We start from the raw sequence: 23,538 nt of genomic DNA, 5'->3' as shown, positions 1-23,538 counted from the left end.
TGTTTATTGTTAATTTTCCCATTGTGTGCCTCCTAGGTGTGAATTAATTAATTGAGTTAACTGAGTCACCTATTGTCTCTGTCTGTTGGCTAATCCTCTTGGAGGTTCCTACGTGATGGGTTTAGCCTCGTGTCAACTTGTAGTACGGGTCTATATTCATAATTGATTTACAAAGAACTTGGTGTTATGCGTTATGAACTATGATAGTTTAAGGTGATTACTTCTATATATGTAAATATGTATGTTTCTGCATACATTGATTTCTCGGAGCTCACAGATGGTCACTCACGGATGGTCACATTGTCTCGGGGGCCATTATGGCTAGTCTTTTGTAAGTACCAGATTAAACCAGCTTTTCGTGCATTCTTTCAAGCCTTTAAAAAGGTTCAACAATAGAGAAGAGCAGAGGACTTCATCCAGGACATGAATGTGCCTGGACCTTGAATGGACTGTCACACGTCCAGACCTTTACTGACCATTTCAGAAGTTGAGGGGTTCCCTGGATTGAAGGCTGAATTTATCCTGTATTGTATCATCCGGATGTCGGTAAAAAAAAAAAAAAAAAACCCTGATAGGGCCCCCTAGTGGCCCGGGGCCCTCGGGCAGTGCCCGAGTGGCTGAATGGTCAATCCTTCCCTGCCCCTTATAACACAATGTTACCTTGTTATCTAACCATGGTCTGATATTTTGAGTAATATTTTGTTTTATTGTTCATGTGGTGACTGCCCTACCTTAAAAGCCTGTATTTCTGTTCAATAAACAGTCATTCCTTTAGTTTTACCTCAACATCTTGAGGGGTGAAAGGGGCTGGTATGAGCGTTTAGGTCTGCTGGAACGGTTTGGAGGGCAGGAGGCACCGTTTGGAAGAAGCACCCAAGCAGGGTGCCAAGGGTCCGTCACACCCGCGAATCGCCATATTTGCCCACAAATGACCACAGTTAGGGTGTCATCTGGTTAAAGCGGAGGTCCAGGGATGTGGCAACTACACATTGATCTGATATGGCGAAGCCCTCCTTTTCGGTAGGGTGTCATCCGGGTAATTGTGTTTACTAACTGTATTAGTAGTAAAAAAAAAAAAAAAAATGTAAAAGCCAGCAGCTACAAAATACTGCAGCTGCTGATTTCTAATAAATGGACACTTACCTGTCCAGGGCGCCCGCGATGTCGGCAGCCGAAGCCGAGCAATCGCTCGTCTCTCGGCTGCCCCCACCGCCATCCTCGGTGAGGGAATCAGGAAGTGAAGCACTGAGGCCTCACTTCCCGGGTTCCCTACTGCGCATGCGCGAGTCGCACTCTGCGTCCTCACTGGTCCCCGCTGTGTTCTGGGACCTGTGCGTTTCCCAGAGCATGGCAGGGGGTGACGCGAAGGGGAGTGACTGCCGCGGGAGTCTATACCCGGAAGTGGGTGCAGATACCTGTATTATACAGCTACCTGCACCCCCCTCCCCCCTGAAAGGTGTCAAAATGTCACACCGGAGGGGGGGGAGGGTTCCGAAAAGCGGAGGTTCACTTTTTGTGTGAACCTCCGCTTTAAGTGTTTTCTATGTGAATGAGGGACCATATTCCTATAATTTTAATCCTTGGAGGCCAAAAGTAGTAAATCACATCCTGAAAAGCTTTAGTGTTTCTGTCACTCCCTTTGTACTGCTCTTGTTTCTGTCTGTTGGCCAATCCTCTTGGAGGTTCCTACATGATGGGTTTAGCCTTGTGTCAACTTTACCTCGTTATCTAACCATTTGGTGTTTTATTTTGTCAGTAATATTTCGTTTTATTGTTCACGTGGTGACTGCCCTACTTTTGAAGTGTGTAAAAACCCCCCTATTTCTGTTCAATAAACAATCATTCCTTTGGTTTTACCGCAACATCTTGTCTGTGTACGATGATTGGGGGTAAAAGAGCCGGGTATGAGCTTTTCGGTCTGCTGGAACGGTTTGGAGAGCAGGAGGCACTGTTTGGAGCAACCTTTCTCAACCTTTTCAACGCAGAGGAACCCTTGAAATAGTTCTCCGGTCTCGAAGGAACCCCTGCGAAAAATTTATAAATCTACAACTCATGATACATTAGTGTGATGGTCAGTGGGAGGAATGGTCCTTATACTTGTGGTCATTGGGAAGAATTACCTCCTTACAGATAGCTAAAAAGATCAGTGGTGTCGGTGGGAACTTATCTGAGAGGCAGAAACTGCCCAATGCTGAAGGAGCCCCTACCAACCTCTGGAGGAACCCTAGGGTTCCACGGAACCCTGGTTGAGAATCACTGGTTTGGAGGAAGCACCCAAGCTGGGTGGCAAGGGTCCATCACACCCCGAATCGTCATATTTGCCCACAAATTACTACAGTTGGAAAACACACACTACAGTTAGGGTGTCATCCGGGTAATTTGTGGGCAAATATGATGATGCATGGGTGTGATGGACCCTTGGCACCCCGCTTGGGTGCTTCCTCCAAACAGTGCCTCCTGCTCTCCAAACCGTTCCAGCAGACTGAAACTCTCATACCAGCCCTTTCACCCCCAAGCATCACCCCAAGACAAGATTTTGGAGGTAAAACCAAAGGAATGACTGTTTTATTGAACAGAATTACAAGGTTTTTATACACTTAAGTGGGGCAGTCACCACATGAACAAAAAAACTAAATATTACTGACAAAATAAAACACCAAATGGTTAGATAACGAGGTAAAGTTGACACAAGGCTAAACCCATCATGTAGGAACCTCCAAAAAGGATTAGCCAACAGACAGAAACAAGAGAAGTACAAAGGGAGTGACAGAAACACTAAAGCTTTTCAGGGTGTGATTTAATACTTTTGGCCTCCAAGGATTAAAATTATAGTAATATGATCCCTCATTCACATAGAAAACACACTTACTCCGATGACACCCTATGTGAATGAGGGACTATATTAACTAGAATTTAATCCTTGGAGGCTAAAAGTGGTAAATCACCAGTGTTAATTTTGGCAGCAAATTTCAATTTAGTTGTAGTCTTAGCACTAAAATGGCATTTTAGTTTTAGTCCCATTTTAGTCTTCTGCAACTGTTTTAGTTTTAGTCGTATTTAGTCGACTATATATCCAGTACATTTTAGTTGACTAAAATGTCCTACGTTTTAGTCGCCTAAAATCTCCAGTACGTTTTAGTTGACTAAAACTCATTTTAGTCGTCTAAAACTGAATAGGTGTAATTAAATTGTAATGCGCTAGTTAACATTTCTCTACAATTTCCAAACTCATTATATACTGCTGGAGTGAAAAATCGAATATGTTATTTATTACGGCATTGAGGTATGAACATGCACTACAGACCAGTGTTTATTTTGAAGTCAAATTTCAAATTTAGTTTTAGCCTTAGTCCTTTGACTAAAATGGCATTTTAGTTTTAGTCCCATTTTAGCCTTTTGACTAAAATGCCATTTTAGTTTTAGCCGTATTTTAGTCATCTCAGTTATTTTAGTTTTAGTCATATTTTAGTCGACTAAAATGTTTTAGTCAACGAAATTAACACTGTAAATCACACCCTGAAAAGCTTCAGTGTTTTTGTCACTCCCTTTGTACTCCTACTGTTTCTGTCTGTTGGCTAATCCTCCTGGAGTTACCTACACGATGGGTTTAGCCTTGTGTCAACTTTACCTTGTTATCTAACCATTGTGTGATGTTTTGAGTAATATTTAGTTTTATTGTTCATGTGGTGACTGCCCTACTTAAGTGTATAAAAACCCTGTAATTCTGTTCAATAAAACAGTCATTCCTTTGGTTTTACCTCCAAAATCTTGTCTTGGGGTGATGCTTGGGGGTGAAAGGGCTGGTATGAGCTTTTTGGTCTGCTGGAACAGTTTGGAGAGCAGGAGGCACTGTTTGGAGGAAGCACCCAAGCGGGGTGCCAAGGGTCCATCACACCCACGAATCATCATATTTGCCCACAAATGGCCACAGTTAGGGTGTCCTCTGGATAAGTGTGTTTTCTTTGAGAATGAGGGACCATATTACTATAATTTAATCCTTGGAGGCCAAAAGTGGTCAATCACACCCTGAAAAGCTTTAGCGTTTTGTTCCTCCCTTAGTACTTTGCGGCATGCAGAGTACACCACTTAAGTCTATCCTCCCCCCAGATAATATGAGGCTCGCAGGGTTACAAACGTTCCTCGGTATACTTATATCTCTAGCATAGGTGTGCACAGCCTATTGCATTAGGGTGTGCACCCCAAAGCTCAAACACACAGTACCGATCACTCACGATGTTCATTCAGAAAATGAAAGGTGCTGGTAAATGACATATTTACCGACCCCTTCTCCCACTCATCCTAAAACATCCCTTCAACAGCATCCGGCAGGAGAGGAGAGGAAGGAAGCTGGATGCACTGTGGGAGGAAGGGGGGGGGGGAGCCAGGGCAGTAGGGGGAATCTGTGCTGCACAGGGCGATTAGGGTGTGCCTGGGCACACCTGGCACACCCTGTGCACACGCCTATGATCTCCAGAATTCCCGAATCGGCATACCTACCATGCCTGTTAAATCGTGTGAGTTCTCTGGTGTCTAAGGAGGCTTCCTTTTTCAGTGAAACGTCTCCCACACTCTGAACATGAGTAGGGTCGCTCGCCCGTGTGGTGATATCGCTGGTGTCTAACAAAGCTTCCTTTCTCAGTGAAACAATTCCCGCACTCTGAACACGAATAGGGGCGCTCCCCCGTGTGATATCTCTGGTGCCTAAGGAGGCTCACTTTCTGACTGAAACATTTCCCGCACTCGGTGCACGAATAAGGGCGTTCGCCCGTGTGAATTTTCTGGTGTGTAAGAAGGTTTCCTTTGTGAGTGAAGCATTTTCCACACTCTGAACATGAATAAGGGCGCTCACCTGTGTGAGTTCTCTGATGTTTAAGAAGGTCTCCTTTCAGAATGAAACATTTCCCGCACTCTGGACATGAATGGTTCAGCTCCCCGGGGTGAATTTTCTGATGTTTAAGAAAGTCTCCTTTCTGCATGAAACATTTCCCGCACGTTGAACACGAATAGGGATGCTCACCAGTGTGGATTTTCTGATGTTTAAGCAAGTCTCCTTTCTGACCGAAACTTTTCCTGCAATCCGGACAAGAATAAGGACGCTCACCGGTGTGGCTTCTTTGGTGTGTAAGGAGGGCGCCTTTCTGAATGAAACATCTCCCGCACTCTGAACACGAATAGGGACGCTCCCCCGTGTGAGTTTTCTGGTGTCTCAGAAGGGTTACTTTCTGGCTGAAACATTTCCTGCACTCTGAACACGAATAGGGGCGCTCGCCCGTGTGAACTCTCTGGTGCCTAAGAAGGTTCTTGTTTTTGGTGAAGGTTTTCTCACACTCGGAGCATGAATAAGGACGCTCGCCCGTGTGAATTCTCTGATGTCCAATGAGTGCTCTGGTTTTAGTGAAACATTTCCCGCACACCGAACATGACAATGAACTCGCTCCCGTGTGAACCCCTTCGTGGCTTGATGAAGGTTCCTCGGGACTAGATGGATCGGTTGACCTCTCCGTACCATGAGATCCTAGATGAGTCTCTGGAGTCACGTCATGTGATGTATCAGAGGAGTCCTGAGGATTGGAGGGATCCATTGATCTCCGTGTATTCTGAGCAATAAAGTTTTCTCCTGGAAAGTGTTGTGTGATGTCATCAGATTTTGCATTATCATCTGGAGATGACATCAGACGTCCTTCAGAGATATTCCAGACACAGCGTCCACCTCCTGGAAAACAACATTTTTAAATACATGTTATACGGTTTTTTTTTCATTCTCATCCTTCTGAGCAAAAAGAATAATTGAAAGAACAGAGTATGGGGACGGGAAGGAATGGCTCATGCTTTTCTGGTTTCTCATGCCTTTTGTTTGACAGTGGCAAGCTCATTAGTCCTACAAATAGCCAGAATGAGTAATTAGATTCACCCTCCCCCGTAGACTTCAGTGGGGGTTCACCGCAGAATTCGCAAACTATAAACAAAATTTGTGAAACTGTCTGCAGATCAAACCCAGACAGATTTGCTTAACACTTCAGGACCACTGAATAAGTACCAAAGGGTTACATAGAGCTCCTGGGTGTAGGTGGGACACCAGGGCCATATAGTGTCTCTATTTAATAATTTCGAATGGCAAGGCTGAGCGAAACTACGTTACCTTACGTCGCTTCGCCTTTTGGCCTCTAGGGGCGCGCGCCTGCAGAGTGTGCCCGGAGCGAGTGCGAGTGCCTGGGCCTGTGTGAGGAGACATGATCTGTCTCCTCTCCCCTGAAAGAAATGGGATCTGTGTGTTTATACAGGGTAGAGGAGACAGATTGTGTGTTCATACAAAGTATGAACACACAATCTGTCTCCTTCGCCTTTTGGCCACTAGGGGCACGCGCACCCGCAGCATGTGCCCGGAGCTGATGCGAATGCCTGGGTAGGCGCGATCGCTCGTGACAGACCGAGAACCGGGATCTGTGTGAGGAGACATGATCTGTCTCCTCTCCCCTGAAAGAACCGGGATCTGTGTGTTTATACAGGGGAGAGGAGACAGATGGGTGTTCATACAAAGTATGAACACACAACCTGTCTCCTTCGCCTCTTGGCCACTACGGGCACGCGCCCGCAGCATGTGCCCGGAGCCAATGCGAGTGCCTGGGCAGGCGCGACGACCGTCAGGCACCTGCGATCGCTCGTGACAGACCGAGAACCAGGGACTGTGTGAGGAGACATGTGAGGAGACATGATCTGTCTCCTCTCCCCTGAAAGAACCGGGATCTGTGTGTTTATACAGGGGAGAGGAGACAGATTTGTGTGTTCATACAAAGTATGAACACACAATCTGTCTCCTTCGCCTCTTGGCCACTACGGGCGCGCGCCCGCAGCATGTGCCCGGAGCCGATGCGAGTGCCTGGGCAGGCGCGACGACCGTCGGGCACTTGCAATCGCTCGTGACAGACCGAGAACCAGGAACTGTGTGAGGAGACATGTGAGGAGACATGATCTGTCTCCTCTCCCTTAAAAGAACCGGGATCTGTGTGTTTATACAGGGGAGAGGAGACAGATTGTGTGTTTATACAAAGTATGAACACACAATCTGTCTCCTTCGCCTCTTGGCCACTAGGGGCGCGCGTCCGCAGCCGATGCGAGTGCCTGGGTAGGCACGACGACCGTCGGGGACCCGCGATCGCTCGTGACAGACCGAGAAACGGGATCTGTGTGAGGAGACACGATCTGTCTCCTCTCCCCTGAAAGAACCGGGATCTGTGTGATAATACAGGGGAGAGGAGACAGATTGTGTGTTCATACAAAGTATGAACACGCAATCTGTCTCCTTCGCCTTTTGGCCGCTAGGGGCACGTGCGCCCGCAGCGTGTGCCCGGAGCCAATGCGAATGCCTGGGCAGGTGCGATGACGGTCGGGCACCCGCGATCGCTCGTGACAGACCGAGAACCGGGATCTGTCTCCTCTCCCCTGAAAGAACCAGGATCTGTGTGTTTATACAGGGGAGAGGAGACAGACTGTGTGTTCATACAAAGTATGAACACAGATCTCTCTCCTCCTAGACAGTCCCATTCCCCCCTACAGTTAAAACACACACACCTAGGGAACACAGTTAACACCTTGATCGCCCCCTAGTGTTTAACCTTCCCTGCCATTGACCTTTACACAGTAATCAGTGAATTTTTATAGCACTGTATAATTGTCAATGGTCCCAAAAATGTGTCAAAGATGTCCAATTTATCCGCCGCAATATCGCAGTCCCGATAAAAAAAATAAAATAAAAAATAAAAATAAAAAAAAACGCAGATCGCCGCCATTACTAATAAAAAAAAAAAAAAAAAATAATAATAATAATAATAATAATAATAAAAAAAAATGCTATAAATCTATCCCCTATTTTGTAGGTGCTATAACGTTTGCGCAAACGGATCAATATACGCTTATTGCGATTTATTTTTTACCAAAAATATGTAGAAGAATACATATCGGCCTAAACTGAGGGAAAAATGTATTATCGCAAAAAGTAAAAGATAGTGTTTTTTTCAAAATTGTCATTCCTTTTTTGTTTAGAGCGCAAAAAATTTTAAAACTCAGAGGCGATCAAATACCACCAAAAGAAAGCTCTATTTGGGAGGAAAAAGGACGTACATTTTGTTTGGGTACAACGGCGTATATATGACCGCACAATTGTCAGTTAAAGCGATGTAGTGCCGTATCGCAAAAATGGCCTGGTCATTGAGCAGCCAAATCTTCCGGGGGCTGAAATGGGAATGGAGATGGACCTTTCATATGGTGTACAGTATCTCCTCCTCATTTGTTGGGAACATGACGTTATATTGAGGAATGGAGATGGACCTTTCATATGGTGTACAGTATCTCCTCCTCATTTGTTGGGAACATGACGTTATATTGAGGAATGGAGATGGACCTTTCATATGGTGTACAGTATCTCCTCCTCATTTGTTGGGGACATGACGTTATATTGAGGAATGGAGATGGACCTTTCATATGGTGTACAGTATCTCCTCCTCATTTGTTGGGAACATGACGTTATATTGAGGAATAGAGATGGACCTTTCATATGATGTACAGTATCTCCTCCTCATTTGTTGGGAACATGACGTTATATTGAGGAATGGAGATGGACCTTTCATATGGTGTACAGTATCTCCTCCTCATTTGTTGGGGACATGACGTTATATTGAGGAATGGAGATGGACCTTTCATATGGTGTACAGTATCTCCTCCTCATTTGTTGGGAACATGACGTTATATTGAGGAATAGAGATGGACCTTTCATATGATGTACAGTATCTCCTCCTCATTTGTTGGGAACATGACGTTATATTGAGGAATGGAGATGGACCTTTCATATGATGTACAGTATCTCCTCCTCATTTGTTGGGAACATGACGTTATATTGAGGAATGGAGATGGACCTTTCATATGATGTACAGTATCTCCTCCTCATTTGTTGGGAACATGACGTTATATTGAGGAATGGAGATGGACCTTTCATATGGTGTACAGTATCTCCTCCTCATTTGTTGGGAATATGACATTATATTGAGGAATGGAGATGGACCTTTCATATGATGTACAGTATCTCCTCCTCATTTGTTGGGAACATGACGTTATATTGAGGAATGGGGATGGACCTTTCATATGGTGTACAGTATCTCCTCCTCATTTGTTGGGAACATGACGTTATATTGAGGAATGGAGATGGACCTTTCATATGGTGTACAGTATCTCCTCCTCATTTGTTGGGAACATGACGTTATATTGAGGAATGGAGATGAACATTTCATATTTTGTACTGAAGGATGTAAAGGTTGTAAAAGTCTCCATATTGAACAAGGACAACATACACAACTGCAGAAAAAATGGTTTCGCCTCTGTATATCAAAAGGTTTATTTGCTGTAAAAATGAGGAACAGTCTTCTATGTGACCTTGTCCTAATTGACCGGGAAAACATCTAATATCTGTTGGAGAATCTTTGGAGAAAGTTGATGCGGGAAGTTATCCGATTGCCTTTTGGGATCAGAAAGGAATTCTTTTATCCTAAAAATTGGGCCACTTTATGTGGTTTTTATGCCCTCCTCTGGATCAACTGCCTCTTTGGATTTTTCTCAACGTATAACAATTGAAATACTTGATACTCATAGAAGTTAAATCCAAATGTGAACTTTTTTTCTGAATTTAGTGTTTATGACTTACTTGTGTCCTCATGTAGAGAAGATTCCTCCTGTTTACTTTCCATAATCATCTCCCCCTCCTCCATAGACTGCTGATCTCCACTCACCAACATCTCTTCTTCTTCTTCTTCTTCCTTTTTAAACTCATCTTTAATGCCTTTCAGGTCTTCATCCTAAACCCCAAAGATGATAGAATACATTTGTAAAAAAGCGCAAGAGATTACATAGAAGAATGTCTTCTCAGATTAGAATGCTGTTCTATTTGCTTAATTCAATCTACCTGATGATGGTGGGGGATGGGGTGACCTTCCTGTGTGGAATCCCGGGAATACAGAGGACGGGGACATCTCTCTGGTGGGTTCCCATTACTGGATCCATCTGTAGGAAACACACACACTGACTGAATACATTGTTTCTATGTGTTTATCAGATGATGGGGGATCTAGGTGGAGCCTCCGTACTGCTCTCTCCTTTACAATAAAGTCTCCTCTTACCCGGTGATGTGAGGGGCGGCTGATTGTCCATCATGGCGTCCTTGTAGAGATCCTTGTGTCCTTCTAAATACTCCCACTCCTCCATGGAGAAATAGACAGTGACATCCTGACACCTTATAGGAACCTGACACACACAATGATACAGTCACCATCCAGACACATCCCTTGTCTGTTACTGGATAATGTCCCAGAATTCCCAAAAATCCTCCTCACCTCTCCTGTCAGCAGCTCCATCATCTTCTTGGTGACGTCTAGAATCTTCTTGGCACTGGTTACCTCTGTTGTCAGGCAGTGAGGTGGAGGCACTGTGATGGGTGAGGTCCTGTGAAGATGGCTGCTGGGTGTTATTGGATCACCAGATATTTTCTTCAATACTTGATAATCCTGTGTAAAGAGAGAAAATAGTTACAAAAGACTTCTCAGAATCCTGCTCCAGCCAGGTCTATGATTTATTATTGGGGACAATGAGTGATGTCATGTGACCTCCCAGAATCCTCCTCACCTCTCCGGTCAGGTCTGTGTTTTATTAATAGAGATAAGAGTGATGTCATGTGACCTCCCAGAATCCTCCTCACCTCTCCGGTCAGGTCTGTGTTTTATTAATAGAGATAAGAGTGATGTCATGTGACCTTCCCAGAATCCTCCTCACCTCTCCGGTCAGGTTTGTGTTTTATTAATAGAGATAAGAGTGATGTCATGTGACCTCCCAGAATTCTCCTCACCTCTCCAGTCAGGTCTGTGTTTTATTAATAGAGATAAGAGTGATGTCATGTGACCTCCCAGAATCCTCCTCACCTCTCCGGTCAGGTCTGTGTTTTATTAATAGAGATAAGAGTGATGTCATGTGACCTCCCAGAATCCTCCTCACCTCTCCGGTCAGGTCTGTGTTTTATTAATAGAGATAAGAGTGATGTCATGTGACCTTCCCAGAATCCTCCTCACCTCTCCGGTCAGGTCTGTGTTTTATTAATAGAGATAAGAGTGATGTCATGTGACCTCCCAGAATCCTCCTCACCTCTCCGGTCAGCAGGTAGATGATCTCCAGGGTGAGGTCTAAAATCCTCTCAGTTGCTTGGTTTTGGTGTTGGTCCATGTTTATTGGTTTGGTCATGTGATGTAAATAGGACACTCCTCTCCCTCAATGAATAATAAACTGATAATTATTTGCACTATACTGGGATGTCTCCACAGTGTTCCTCCATAGTTCTCATAGGTCTCTCTTGGACATACTGTATAACAGGCCTCATTTCTGAACGATCTGAAAGAAAACATGAGATTACCATTAGGTGCAACTCCCATCAAAACATCCTCTTTTAGTTCATATATATATATATATATATATATATATATATATATATATATATATATATAGGGTTAGATCGGGCCTATCAAAATGTTGTTATATTGTCCACATGTGGCCCTCTGACTCCTACTCTGCACCCTCTGTGTTTTTTTTTAATGCATCAAAATACTTTAGGAAATGTTCTATCACCCTTTTTTTTTTCTATAAATTACAATTAATTTTACCAGCATTTTAAGCGGTATGAACCTTTTTTTTTTCTTCCAAGAATGAAGTAGATGTGGCTCTGAGTAGACCTCTTTGAAGAAGATTTGGTCCTCTCAATTCAACTCAACTAGGTTTGACCCACCTCGGATAGATAATACTGAGTGAATGAATAAAGAGTACTATGTGACCCATAGTGCCACTATGATTTTCTGTAGACCGTCATCTCAAGCACATCTCCACCCAGGGTTACCACCTCTTCTCTTTAAACCTGAACACATATGAATTACACGGGTTCTGAGGCTAATTTAATGCAGATAAGGCAGCAAGTGAGTTTATTGACCACCACTGATGTCCATTAAGGGCGCACGGGTGCCTACGGTTGTCACCTCATCCCTTTAAACCAGAACACATATGAATTACACAGGTTCTGTGGCTGCTTAAGGTGCTAATTAAACTCACTGTGCCTTATCTGCATTTAATTAGCCTCAGAACCTGTGTAATTCATATGTGTTCGGTTTAAAGGGATGAGGTGGCAACTCTACTGGTGCCGCCCCCTCTATCCACGCCACCCCTTATATGAATAATGGATAGATTCATGCAAAAGCATAAATCTATCCACGGCCGCCGCTGCCACCGCCTATTGATGCGTCCAGTCCCTTTCAGGACACCGGGAGCATGAATTACAGCAGTAGGGGTGTTTTTTTTTTTAAGCACCTGATAAAAACTTAATAGGCTTCAAAATAGGGTGGACTCGTGGCGCAGAGCATTGCGCTCGGAGCCCACCCAGGTGTGTTAGAAAAGCAAACGAGTATTTTCGTCTCTAACGCTGAATCGCCTCTCCGCCAATCAGGAAGCGTGGATCTGATAACCCGTCACCTGATTGGCTGAAAGGACAGGCGATCCTATAGAACACCTAGCAGGAGGAAAGAAGAGAGGGGCCATGGCAGAGAAGCATGGAGGACACAGGAGCCGCTGCTCCGTCCCACAGCTCGCCGCGGTCACCCGCTGCCTGACCCGCCACCAAGATGGGGTAAGTGCTGGGCAAACAACGAGCGGGCGGAAGGTAGGGTTGCCACCTCATCCCTTTAAACCCGAACACATATGAATTACAAGGGTTCTGAGGATAATTAAATGCAGATAAGGCACCAAGTCAGTTTAATTACCACCCTAATCAGCCACAGAACCTGTGTAATTCATATGTGTTCGGGTTTAAAGGGATGAGGTGGCAACTCTAGCGGAGAGGGGGATGCTGGTTAAATGGCAGGCTGGGAGGTTTAGGGTTGTGCTGGTGAGGTGCCACCGGGAGGTCACGGTGGTTGCAATTGCTGGACACAGTGAGGTTGCAATTTATGTTTTTTTTTTCAGTATTTTTTAGTTTGTTTGTTCCCCCCCCAAACATTTTGAGCACCGGCCGCCACTGACTACCACCGTAATCAGCCACAGAACTTGTGTAATTAATATTTTTACGAGTTTAAAGGGATGAGGTGGCAACCCTATGTCCACCTTATATCCTCATGGATCCATATGTACCTATTTAAATTGTTTTCATGCCATTCAAGTGTGCCCAGTTGATAGCATTGGTGTCTCTGTATTATTTCTTACCATCATTTCATATAGCTTGAACACAAGAACAGCGTGCCTCTAAAAACTTACATTACAATTTATGTAGCTAACCAAAAAAAAAACAATTTATGTAGCTAGCCAAAACCACAAACGTCTATCATTATTTGTAATAAACCTCACGGTGAATTTGGAGGACAAGGATGGACCATGTGGAAGGAGGGTTACTGGGTGAAAATAATAAATAAGATCTTTATTACCTCCTCTGCTGCCAGTTCCAGCAATGTCTCCTCTATACTTCCTCCCCACTCACCTTTCACCTGGAAATACTTGTTTTTACCTATATCACTTCCTGTCTGTATTTGACATCACTTCCTGTCTGTATTTGACATCACTTCCTGTCTGTATTTGACATCACTTCCTTCTGTTATGACATCACTTCCTGTCTGTGCATTCTACTGACAATCAGGGATATCACCACCATGTGGAAAATTTTAAAAACGCAGCCTATTTTTTTTTTTTTTAAATACAGTGATAGCTTCTTTTGTTGGTGCATCCTTAAATTGTTTGCATATTTTACAACAGAGCTGAAACCAAAAAATCTATATCTAGGAATTTGGGGAGCATTTATTGTAGATGATTACAAAATGAGCAGTCAAGCATCACTTGAGAGGTCACCAGCAGGAGGAAGGAGGTCCTGATTCCTCTATATAGATCTTTATATCACTAGAGGGGTCACCAGCTGGAGGAAGGAGGTCCTGATTCCTCTATATAGACCTATATATCACCAGAGGGGTCACCAGTAGGAGGAAGGAGGTCCTGATTCCTCTATATAGATCTTTATAGCACTAGAGGGGTCACCAGCTGGAGGAAGGAGGTCCTGATTCCTCTATATAGATCTTTATATCACCAGAGGGGTCACCAGTAGGAGGAAGGAGGTCCTGATTCCTCTATATAGATCTTTATAGCATTAGAGGGGTCACCAGCTGGAGGAAGGAGGTCCTGATTCCTCTATATAGATTGTTATAGCACTAGAGGGGTCACCAGCTGGAGGAAGGAGGTCCTGATTCCTCTATATAGATCTTTATATCACTAGAGGGGTCACCAGGAGGAAGGAGGTCCTGATTCCTCTATATAGATCTTTATATCATTAGAGGGATCACCAGCAGAAGGAAGGAGGTCTTGATTGCTCTATATAGATCTTTATATCACCAGCAGAAGGAAGGAGGTCTTGATTCCTCTATATAGATCTTTATATCATTAGAGGGATCACCAGCAGAAGGAAGGAGGTCTTGATTGCTCTATATAGATCTTTATATCATTAGAGGGATCACCAGCAGAAGGAAGGAGGTCTTGATTGCTCTATATAGATCTTTATATCACTAGAGGGGTCACCAGCAGGAGGAAGGAGGTCCTGATCCCTCTATATAGATCTTTATATCATTAGAGGGATCACCAGCAAAAGGAAGGAGGTCCTGATTCCTCTATATAGATCTTTATATCACTAGAGGGGTCACCAGCAGGAGGAAGGAGGTCTTGATTGCTCTATATAGATCTTTATATCATTAGAGAGATCACCAGCAGAAGGAAGGAGGTCTTGATTGCTCTATATAGATCTTTATATCACTAGAGGGATCACCAGCGGGAGGAGGAGAGGTCCTGATTCCTCCATATAGATCTTTATATCACTAGAGGGATCACCAGCGGGAGGAAAGAGGTCCTGATTCCTCTACATAGATTTTTATATCACTAGAGGGGTCATCAACAGGAGGAAGGAGGTCTTGATTGCTCTATATAGACCTTTATATCACTAGAGGGGTCACCAGCAGGAGGAAGGAGGTCTTGATTGCTCTATATAGATCTTTATATCAATAGAGGGGTCATTAGCAGAAGGAAGGAGGTCCTGATTCCTCTATATAGATCTTTATATCAATAGAGGGTTCATCAGAAGAAGGAAGGAGGTCCTGATTCCTCTATATAGATCTTTATATCACTAGAGGGATCACCAGCAGGAGGAAGGAGGTCTTGATTGCTCTATATAGATCTTTATATCAATAGAGGGTTCATCAGCAGAAGGAAGGAGGTCCTGATTCCTCTATATAGATCTTTATATCACTAGAGGGTTCATCAGCAGAAGGAAGGAGGTCCTGATTCCTCTATATAGATCTTTATATCACTAGAGGGGTCATCAGCAGAAGGAAGGAGGTCCTGATTCCTCTATATAGATCTTTATATCACTAGAGGGATCACCAGCAGAAGGAAGGAGTTCCTGATTCCTCTATATAGATCTTTATATCACTAGAGGGATCACCAGCAGGAGGAAAGAGGTCCTGATTCCTCTACATAGATTTTTATATCACTAGAGGGGTCATCAACAGGAGGAAGGAGGTCCTGATTCCTCTATATAGATCTTTATATCACTAGAGGGATCACCAACTGGAGGAAGGAGGTCCTGATTCCTCAATATAGAAGCTTAATGATCACTAGAGGGGTCTCACTCTCCATTTAGAGGGATAAGACATCCTCAATATGGCCAGTAACACTGAAGAAGTATTTTGTATGGCTAATAGGTCTAGAAGGATCTCAGATGTCCAAGTGTCAAGCCATAAACTACCTTGTTGCTGAAATTATCAAGCAAAAACGTCTCTAGTCTCTTCCTAGGCACTATACAGAGGTCTGCATCTTTGTATCTGGGTTAGAACATCATCCTTCCGGCATATCCAAACGAAAGCGTTTGAAGTACCACAAGCATTGGAAATAGATTCAAGGTTGAAGAGAGACATATATTTGGCCCTTCTTCAAGGAGAAATCAATAGGCTCTTCAGTCCTAACGGCATCACAAGACAATCGCTATCCGTTAAAGACAATCGCAGTGGTGCGGATCAAGTTAGTCAAGGGGCTTAGATGGCTAGGACAAATCCATCAATTGAGGGCAGAGACCACTTTCCCAGATGGATTGCGCATTCTATGGACGGAACTCCAAAGAATCCCTCCAGAACGAATATGTAAACTACGACTTGGTCTACGTTGAGGGGCCCATTTTAAAGTGGACCCAGTGGCCTTAGCTGCAACACATTTCAGTTGTTAGTGGGGATCGATATAATCCTCGACTTAAACACTTCAGCATTACCCACCCTTGTTGTCTGGTGATTTGGTACATCCCATAGGTATATGCTGTCATCCTGTGTCAGGAAAGAGGAACATTTTATACTTACCTGATGGTAATTTTCCTTCCCTGATGCAAAGCATGACAGCATACAGGTCCCTCCCGAAAGGGCTTTGCAGTGATACTAAGTTACGAGAATTCTGCCTGCAGGGAGGAGACTTGCTCATACAGTATAACCGGTCCTGGAATAGGGCAGGGGGCGTAGCCTACCCATACGTATATGCTGTCATGCGTTGCATCAGGAAAGAAAAATTACCATCAGGTTGTCAGAAACCATGAAATCAGACCGAGATAGAAGTACAATTAAATCACACTTGTTTAATAATAAAAGTAAAAAAAGAACAAACGTGGTCAAAACATAGCCAAAGTTCATTAACCGGAACGGATAGTCAGTCAAGTCAGAAATCAGGGATCAATGTAGTGGAATAGCAAGCAGGATCTGGAGCCAGAAGGGATGACAGCAAAGCAAGTCTTTAACCCCTTCCCGACAAGCGTACGCAGATATGCGTACTCGGCTTCCAGGGGGTATACCGGGATGATGCCCGCACCTGCAGGCATCATCCTGGTACCGTTTTTTAGAGCGGGTGATTGGCTTTCCAGCCATAATAACCGATGCGGCTAAAAGCCGCTCGGCTGTTATGCCAGAGGAGCGGGAGGGGACGTCCCCCCCCTCCCGCCGCTCTTACCGGTGCTCCCGCTCGATCGGGAGCGCCGATCTCACATCCGCCGCTTCCAGCAGCTAGGGAGGGACTGGAATGACGCCGTAATCGGAAGTCATTCCAGTCTCCTAATTGTAAACACGGAAGCGACGTCATGACGTCACTTCCTGTTTACTCGGCTGCCAATGGCGCCGGATTTTAAAAAAATATACAGTATTCAGAATCGCCGTTTTCGGCGATCTGAATACTTTGAAGTGTAAAGGAGGGGTCGGGGGTCTAAAAGACTCCATAAAGAGTACCTGTCACCACCTATTACTGTCACGGGATGTTTACATTTCTTGTGACAGCAATAAAAGTGATCACATTTTTTTATTTTTTTTAAAAAACAATTTATTAATTTAAAAATTAATAAAATAAATAAGAAATTTTTTTTTTAAAGAGCCCCCCCCCGTCGCCGCGAGCTCACGCAGCAAAAAAAAAAAACGCATACGGAAGTCGCGCCCGCATATGTAAACGGTGTTCAAATCACACACGTGAGGTATCGCCGTGATCGTCAGAGCGAGAGCAATAATTCTAGCACTAGACCTCCTCTGTAATTCTAACCTGGTAACCAGATTTTTTTTTTTTTTAAAGCGTCGCCTATTGAGATTTTTAGGTACCGTAGTTTGTCGTCATTCCACGAGTACATGCAATTATAAAGTGTGACATGTTTGGCATCTATTTACTTGGCGTAACATTATCTTTCACATTATGCAAAAAAATTGGGCTAATTTTATTGTTTAGTTTTTTTAAAATTCATGAAAGTGTCACTTTTCCCAAAAAGTTGCGTTTAAAACACGGCTGCGCAAATACCACGTGACATAAAATATTGCAACAATCGCCGTTTTATTCTCTAGAGTCTCTGCTAAAAAAATATATATAATGTTTGGGGGTTCTAAGTAATTTTCTAGCAAAAAATATGTATTTTAGCTTGTAAACACCAAATGTCAAAAATAGGCTTAGTCATGAAAGGGTTAAACAGGAGATAGTCTCTGTGCTGTTGACCAAGGCGAAGGCAGAGATCCTTTGGGCTGGACAGCTTAACCACTTGCCGACCGCCGCGCGACGATATACGTCGGCAGAATGGCACGGGCAGGCATATGGGCGTATATATAAGTCCCTGCCTGCCCGCGGGTGGGGGGCCCGATCGGGCCCCCCCCCGGTGCCTGCGGCGGTCGGCATTCCTTCGAGAGCGATCCGGGATGAGGGGGCGGCCATTCATTCATGGCCACCCCCTCGCGATCGCTCTCGACGAATGGAAATCCTCCGTGACATCACTTCCTCTCCTGTAATGTAAACACAGGAGAGGAAGTGATGTAATCTCTCCTCCGTGTCGGTATTTTTCGTTCCGGCACCGAGGAGAGAGGTTCGGTGAGTATAGTCTCTGTGCTGTTGACCAAGGCGAAGGCAGAGATCCTTTGGGCTGGACAGCTTAACCACTTGCCGACCGCCGCGCGACGATATACGTCGGCAGAATGGCACGGGCAGGCATATGGGCGTATATATAAGTCCCTGCCTGCCCGCGGGTGGGGGGCCCGATCGGGCCCCCCCCCGGTGCCTGCGGCGGTCGGCATTCCTTCGAGAGCGATCCGGGATGAGGGGGCGGCCATTCATTCATGGCCACCCCCTCGCGATCGCTCTCGACGAATGGAAATCCTCCGTGACATCACTTCCTCTCCTGTAATGTAAACACAGGAGAGGAAGTGATGTAATCTCTCCTCCGTGTCGGTATTTTTCGTTCCGGCACCGAGGAGAGAGGTTCGGTGAGTTGCACCAACACACCACACATACAGTAGAACATGCCAGGCACACTCACACCCCCCCTTTACCCCCCAATCACCCCCCAATTACCCCTGCCCCCCCCCAGTCACAGTGACACCAATTGCTTTTTTTTTTTTTTTGCATTGGTGTCATTTGTGACTGTAATAACTGTTAGGGCAGTTAGGGTTAGCCCCCTTTAGTTCTAAGGTACCCCCCTAACCCCCCCAATAAAGGTTTAACCCCGTGATCACCCCCCGTCGCCAGTGTCACTAAGGCTGGGTTCACATTGCAGCGGTTTGAGAACGGATGTGATTCGCACCGCACTGCAGTGCAAATCACATCCGATCTCTGTGCGATTCGAGTTCAGCCATACAGATAGTATGGCTGAATTCGTGTCGCACCCACCGCACCCGCCGCAAACTCGCACGGGACCCTTTTTTTGGTCCGCAGCAGAATCGGATCGCATGGGTGTTCACACCATGCGATCCGAGTTTGCAGATCGCACTGCGATATGCAAACTGATCTGGGGGTGTCATTATTTCACTGACACTCCCAGCAGTTCGCATAGGGCAGTGTGAACTGCCGCCGGGAGGCATGCGATGCGGGAACCCGCCGCGGATTCGTGGCGTTCCCGCATCGCTCCAGTGTGAACCCAGCCTAATAAGCGATCATTTTTCTGATCGCCGTATTAGTGTCACAGGTGACGCTAGTTAGGCAGGTAGGTATTTAGGTTCGCCGCAGCTTTTTATAGAGCCAGGGACCCCCATATACTACCGCATAAAGCCCCCTGATTGCCCCCTAGTTAACCCTTTCACCAGTGATCACCATATAACTGTTACAGGTGACGCTGGTTGGTTAGTTATTTTTTTATAGTTTCAGGGCACCCGCCATTTATTACCTAATGAAGGTTTAACCCCCTGATCACCCGGCGGGTGTCATTTGTGACTGTAATAACTGTTAGGGCAGTTAGGGTTAGCCTCCTTTAGTTCTAAGGTACCCCTCTAACCCCCCCAATAAAGGTTTAACCCCGTGATCACCCCCCGTCGCCAGTGTCACTAAGGCTGGGTTCACATTGCAGCGGTTTATGAGAACGGATGTGATTCGCACCGCACTGCAGTGCAAATCACATCCGATCTCTGTGCGATTCGAGTTCAGCCATACAGATAGTATGGCTGAATTCGTGTCGCACCCGCCGCAAACTCGCACGGGACCCTTTTTTTGGTCCGCAGCAGAATCGGATCGCATGGGTGTTCACACCATGCGATCCGAGTTTGCAGATCGCACTGCGATATGCGAACTGATCTGGGGGTGTCATTAACATTTCACTGACACTCCCAGCAGTTCGCATAGGGCAGTGTGAACTGCCGCCGGGAGGCATGCGATGCGGGAACCCGCCGCGCATTCGTGGCGTTCCCACATCGCTCCAGTGTGAACCCAGCCTAATAAGCGATCGTTTTTCTGATCACTGTATTAGTGTCACAGGTGACGCTAGTTAGGCAGGTAGGTATTTAGGTTCGCCGCAGCTTTTTATAGCGCCAGGGACCCCCATATACTACCGCATAAAGCCCCCTGATTGCCCCCTAGTTAACCCTTTCACCAGTGATCACCATATAACTGTTACAGGTGACGCTGGTTGGTTAGTTATTTTTTTTATAATTTCAGGGCACCCGCCATTTATTACCTAGTCTCACTAGTGTACCCCTAAATTTAGGGGTGTCTACTTTCCAAAATGGGGTCATTTGGGGGGGGTTTGTGCCATCTTGGCATTTTATGGCCTTCAAAACTGTAACGCCCTTAGAAAGCCTGAAGGCGGTGCTTGGTTTTCGGGGCCCTGTACGCGGCTAGGCTCCCAAAAAGTCCCACATATGTGGTATCCCCGTACTCAGGAGAAGCAGCAGAATTTATTTTGGGGTGTCATTTCACATATGCCCATGGCATGCGTGAGCAATATATCATTTAGTGACAACTTTGTGAAAAAAAAAAAAAAAAAGTTTGTAATTTTCCCGCAACTTGTGGCAAAATATAAAATATTCCATGGACTCAACATGCCTCTCAGCAAATAGCTTGGGGTGTCTACTTTCTAAAATGGGGTCATTTGTGGGGGTTTTGTGCCATCTTGGCATTTTATGGCCTTCAAAACTGTAATAGGTAGTGAGGAGTGAAGTCAAATATTTACGCCCTTAGAAAACCTGAAGGCGGTTCTTGGTTTTCGGGGCCCCGTACGTGGCTAGGCTCCCAAAAAGTCCCACATATGTGGTATCCCCGTACTCAGGAGAAGCAGCAGAATTTATTTTGGGGTGTCATTTCACATATGCCCATAGCATGTGTGAGCAATATATCATTTAGTGACAACTTTGTGAAAAAAAAAAAAAAAAAAATTAAAGTTTGTAATTTTCCCGCAACTTGTGGCAAAATATAAAATATTCCATGGACTCAAAATGCCTCTCAGCAAATAGCTTGGGGTGTCTACTTTCTAAAATGGGGTCATTTGTGGGGGTTTTGTGCCATCTTGGCATTTTATGGCCTTCAAAACTGTAATAGGTAGTGAGGAGTGAAGTCAAATATTTACGCCCTTAGAAAACCGGTTCTTGGCTTTCGGGGCCCCGTACCTGGCTAGGCTCCCAAAAAATCCCACACGTGTGGTATCCCCGTACTCAGGAGAAGCAGCAGAATTTATTTTGGGGTGTCATTTCACATATGCCCATAGCATGTGTGAGCAATATATCATTTAGTGACAACTTTGTGTAAAAAAAAAAAAAAAAATATTTTTTTGTCATTATTCAATCGCTTGAGGCAAAAAAATAAAATATTCGATGGGCTCAACATGCCACTTATCAATTTCCTTAGGGGGTCTACTTTCCAAAATGGGGTCATTTGGGGGGGTTTTGTACTGCCCTGCCATTTTAGCACCTCAAGAACTGAGATAGGCAGTCGTAAACTAAAAGCTGCGTAAATTCCAGAAAACGTACCTTAGTTTGTAGATGTGACAACTTTTGCGCAAACCAATAAATATACAGTTATTGACTTTTTTTTTACCAAAGACATGTGGCTGAATACATTTTGGCCTAAATGTATGACTAAAATTGAGTTTATTGGATTTTTCTAATAACAAAAAGTAGAAAATATCATTTTTTTTCAAAATTTGCGGTCTTTTTCCATTTATATCGCAAAAAATAAAAATCGCAGAGGCAATCAAATACCATCAAAAGAAAGCTCTATTTGTGGGAAGAAAAGGACGCAAATTTTGTTTGGGTACAACATTTGCATGACCGCGCAATTACCAGTTGAAGCAGCGCAGTGCCAAATTGTAAAAAGACCTCTGGTCATTTACCAGCAAAATGGTCCGGTCTGAAAGTGGTTAAAGAGGAAGTAAACCTTACTTCCTCTTTCATTTCCTGCAAAGGCAAAGCATAATGGACTACAATGCATCACATAGTAGTCCATTATGTGTCACTTACCTGACACAGGAGCCAGTGAAGTCACCTCTGTCCCCTGTAGTCCGGCGCATCCATCTTCTCGGTGGGGTCTCGCAGCTCCGCCGCTGTCATTCAGCGAAGCCGTGATGATGTCACTCCCACGCATGCGCACGGGAGCCGGCACGTGCGGCATCTTCGTCATTGACGATGCCGCGCTCAGTGCATCTGCGCGCCGCTGTCTACGGCGCATGCGTAGACAGTGGTGCCTGTCTTCGGGCAAATATCTCCTAACCGTATTAATCTAGGCTTACCTGTAGGTCAAAGTGGTTTGTAAGGGTTTACAACCACTTTAAGTAGGGACTGATGAGCAGGATATCATCAACAGCTGAGTAACTGTGGAGAGATAAGGAGCTGGCAATTAGCCGACAGGTAAGTATATCATTTTCCTCCTGTGTGGTATTTGTAGTGGCTCCAACAATACTCATATCAGCTGACACCTGTGTGAAACTGGACCTTCTGGGCTCTGCGTCTCGATTATAAAACCAATGGATTCCAATGACAATGGTCTGCAAACCAATTAAGGTCTGGATTGGATGACACTCTATAAACTCTCTATAAATATTATAAAGTGTTGAGTATTCTTGTTTATTTTAGAAAATCCGAGTAACATATTAACATACAACAAAATAGAGGTTTAACTGAAATATCGCATAACGGAAATAAAATATTAATTATAATCCATGGTCTGGAGCAACGAAAGCTTCTACACTACAGCAAAGCAAAGGTCGATGATCTGCAGGCACCAACAGCAACTGCTTCAAATGATGAATTCGGAATGGATTGGATGTTCCTGTATTTGCCTTTTAGATACGTTTTCTCATTACTTTGCTGGTACCAGTTTATCGGTACAGTTGTTCTCGTATTGTCCAGATTGCTCATTTTTTGCTCAATGTATTGTCATGATTGCCTATTAGCAGCTCCATATATTATCATGATTGCCCATTTGTTGCTTTGTGCATTGTCATGATTACCCTCTTGTTGCTGCATGCATTGTCATGACTGCCCTCTTGTTTCTCTGTGCATCGTCATGATTGCCCTCTTGTTACTCCGTGTATTGACGATTGCCCATTTGTTGGTTTGTGCATTGTCAGAATTGCCCTCTTGTTGCTCCGTGCATTGTCATGATTGCCCTCTTGTTTCTCTGTGCATTGTCATGATTGCCCTCTTGTTACTCCATTTGTTATAGATTGCCCCTTTCTTACTCCAT

At 44.7% G+C, this 23,538-nt stretch overlaps 1 protein-coding gene across 1 annotated transcript in view; it reads right to left on the bottom strand.

Moving 5' to 3' along the window:
• Positions 1–3,811: 3,811 nt before the first annotated feature.
• The window catches only part of LOC143956095 (uncharacterized), a 55,834-nt gene continuing 36,107 nt past the window's right edge, over positions 3,812–23,538 (bottom strand). The window contains exon 7 of the mRNA XM_077466228.1: positions 3,812–5,300. Coding sequence (XP_077322354.1) covers positions 4,506–5,300 — 795 coding nt within the window. The 3' untranslated portion in view covers positions 3,812–4,505. The remainder of the gene's footprint in view (positions 5,301–23,538) is intronic.

This window comes from Lithobates pipiens, unplaced genomic scaffold (assembly GCF_037356315.1).
Source record: "Lithobates pipiens isolate NorthernLeopardFrog02 unplaced genomic scaffold, aLitPip1_a1.2 Scaffold_35, whole genome shotgun sequence".
NCBI classification, from domain to species: Eukaryota; Metazoa; Chordata; class Amphibia; order Anura; family Ranidae; genus Lithobates; species Lithobates pipiens.
The sequence above is the reverse complement of the archived record's forward strand: the minus strand, read 5'-3'. Positions and strand labels throughout refer to the sequence as shown.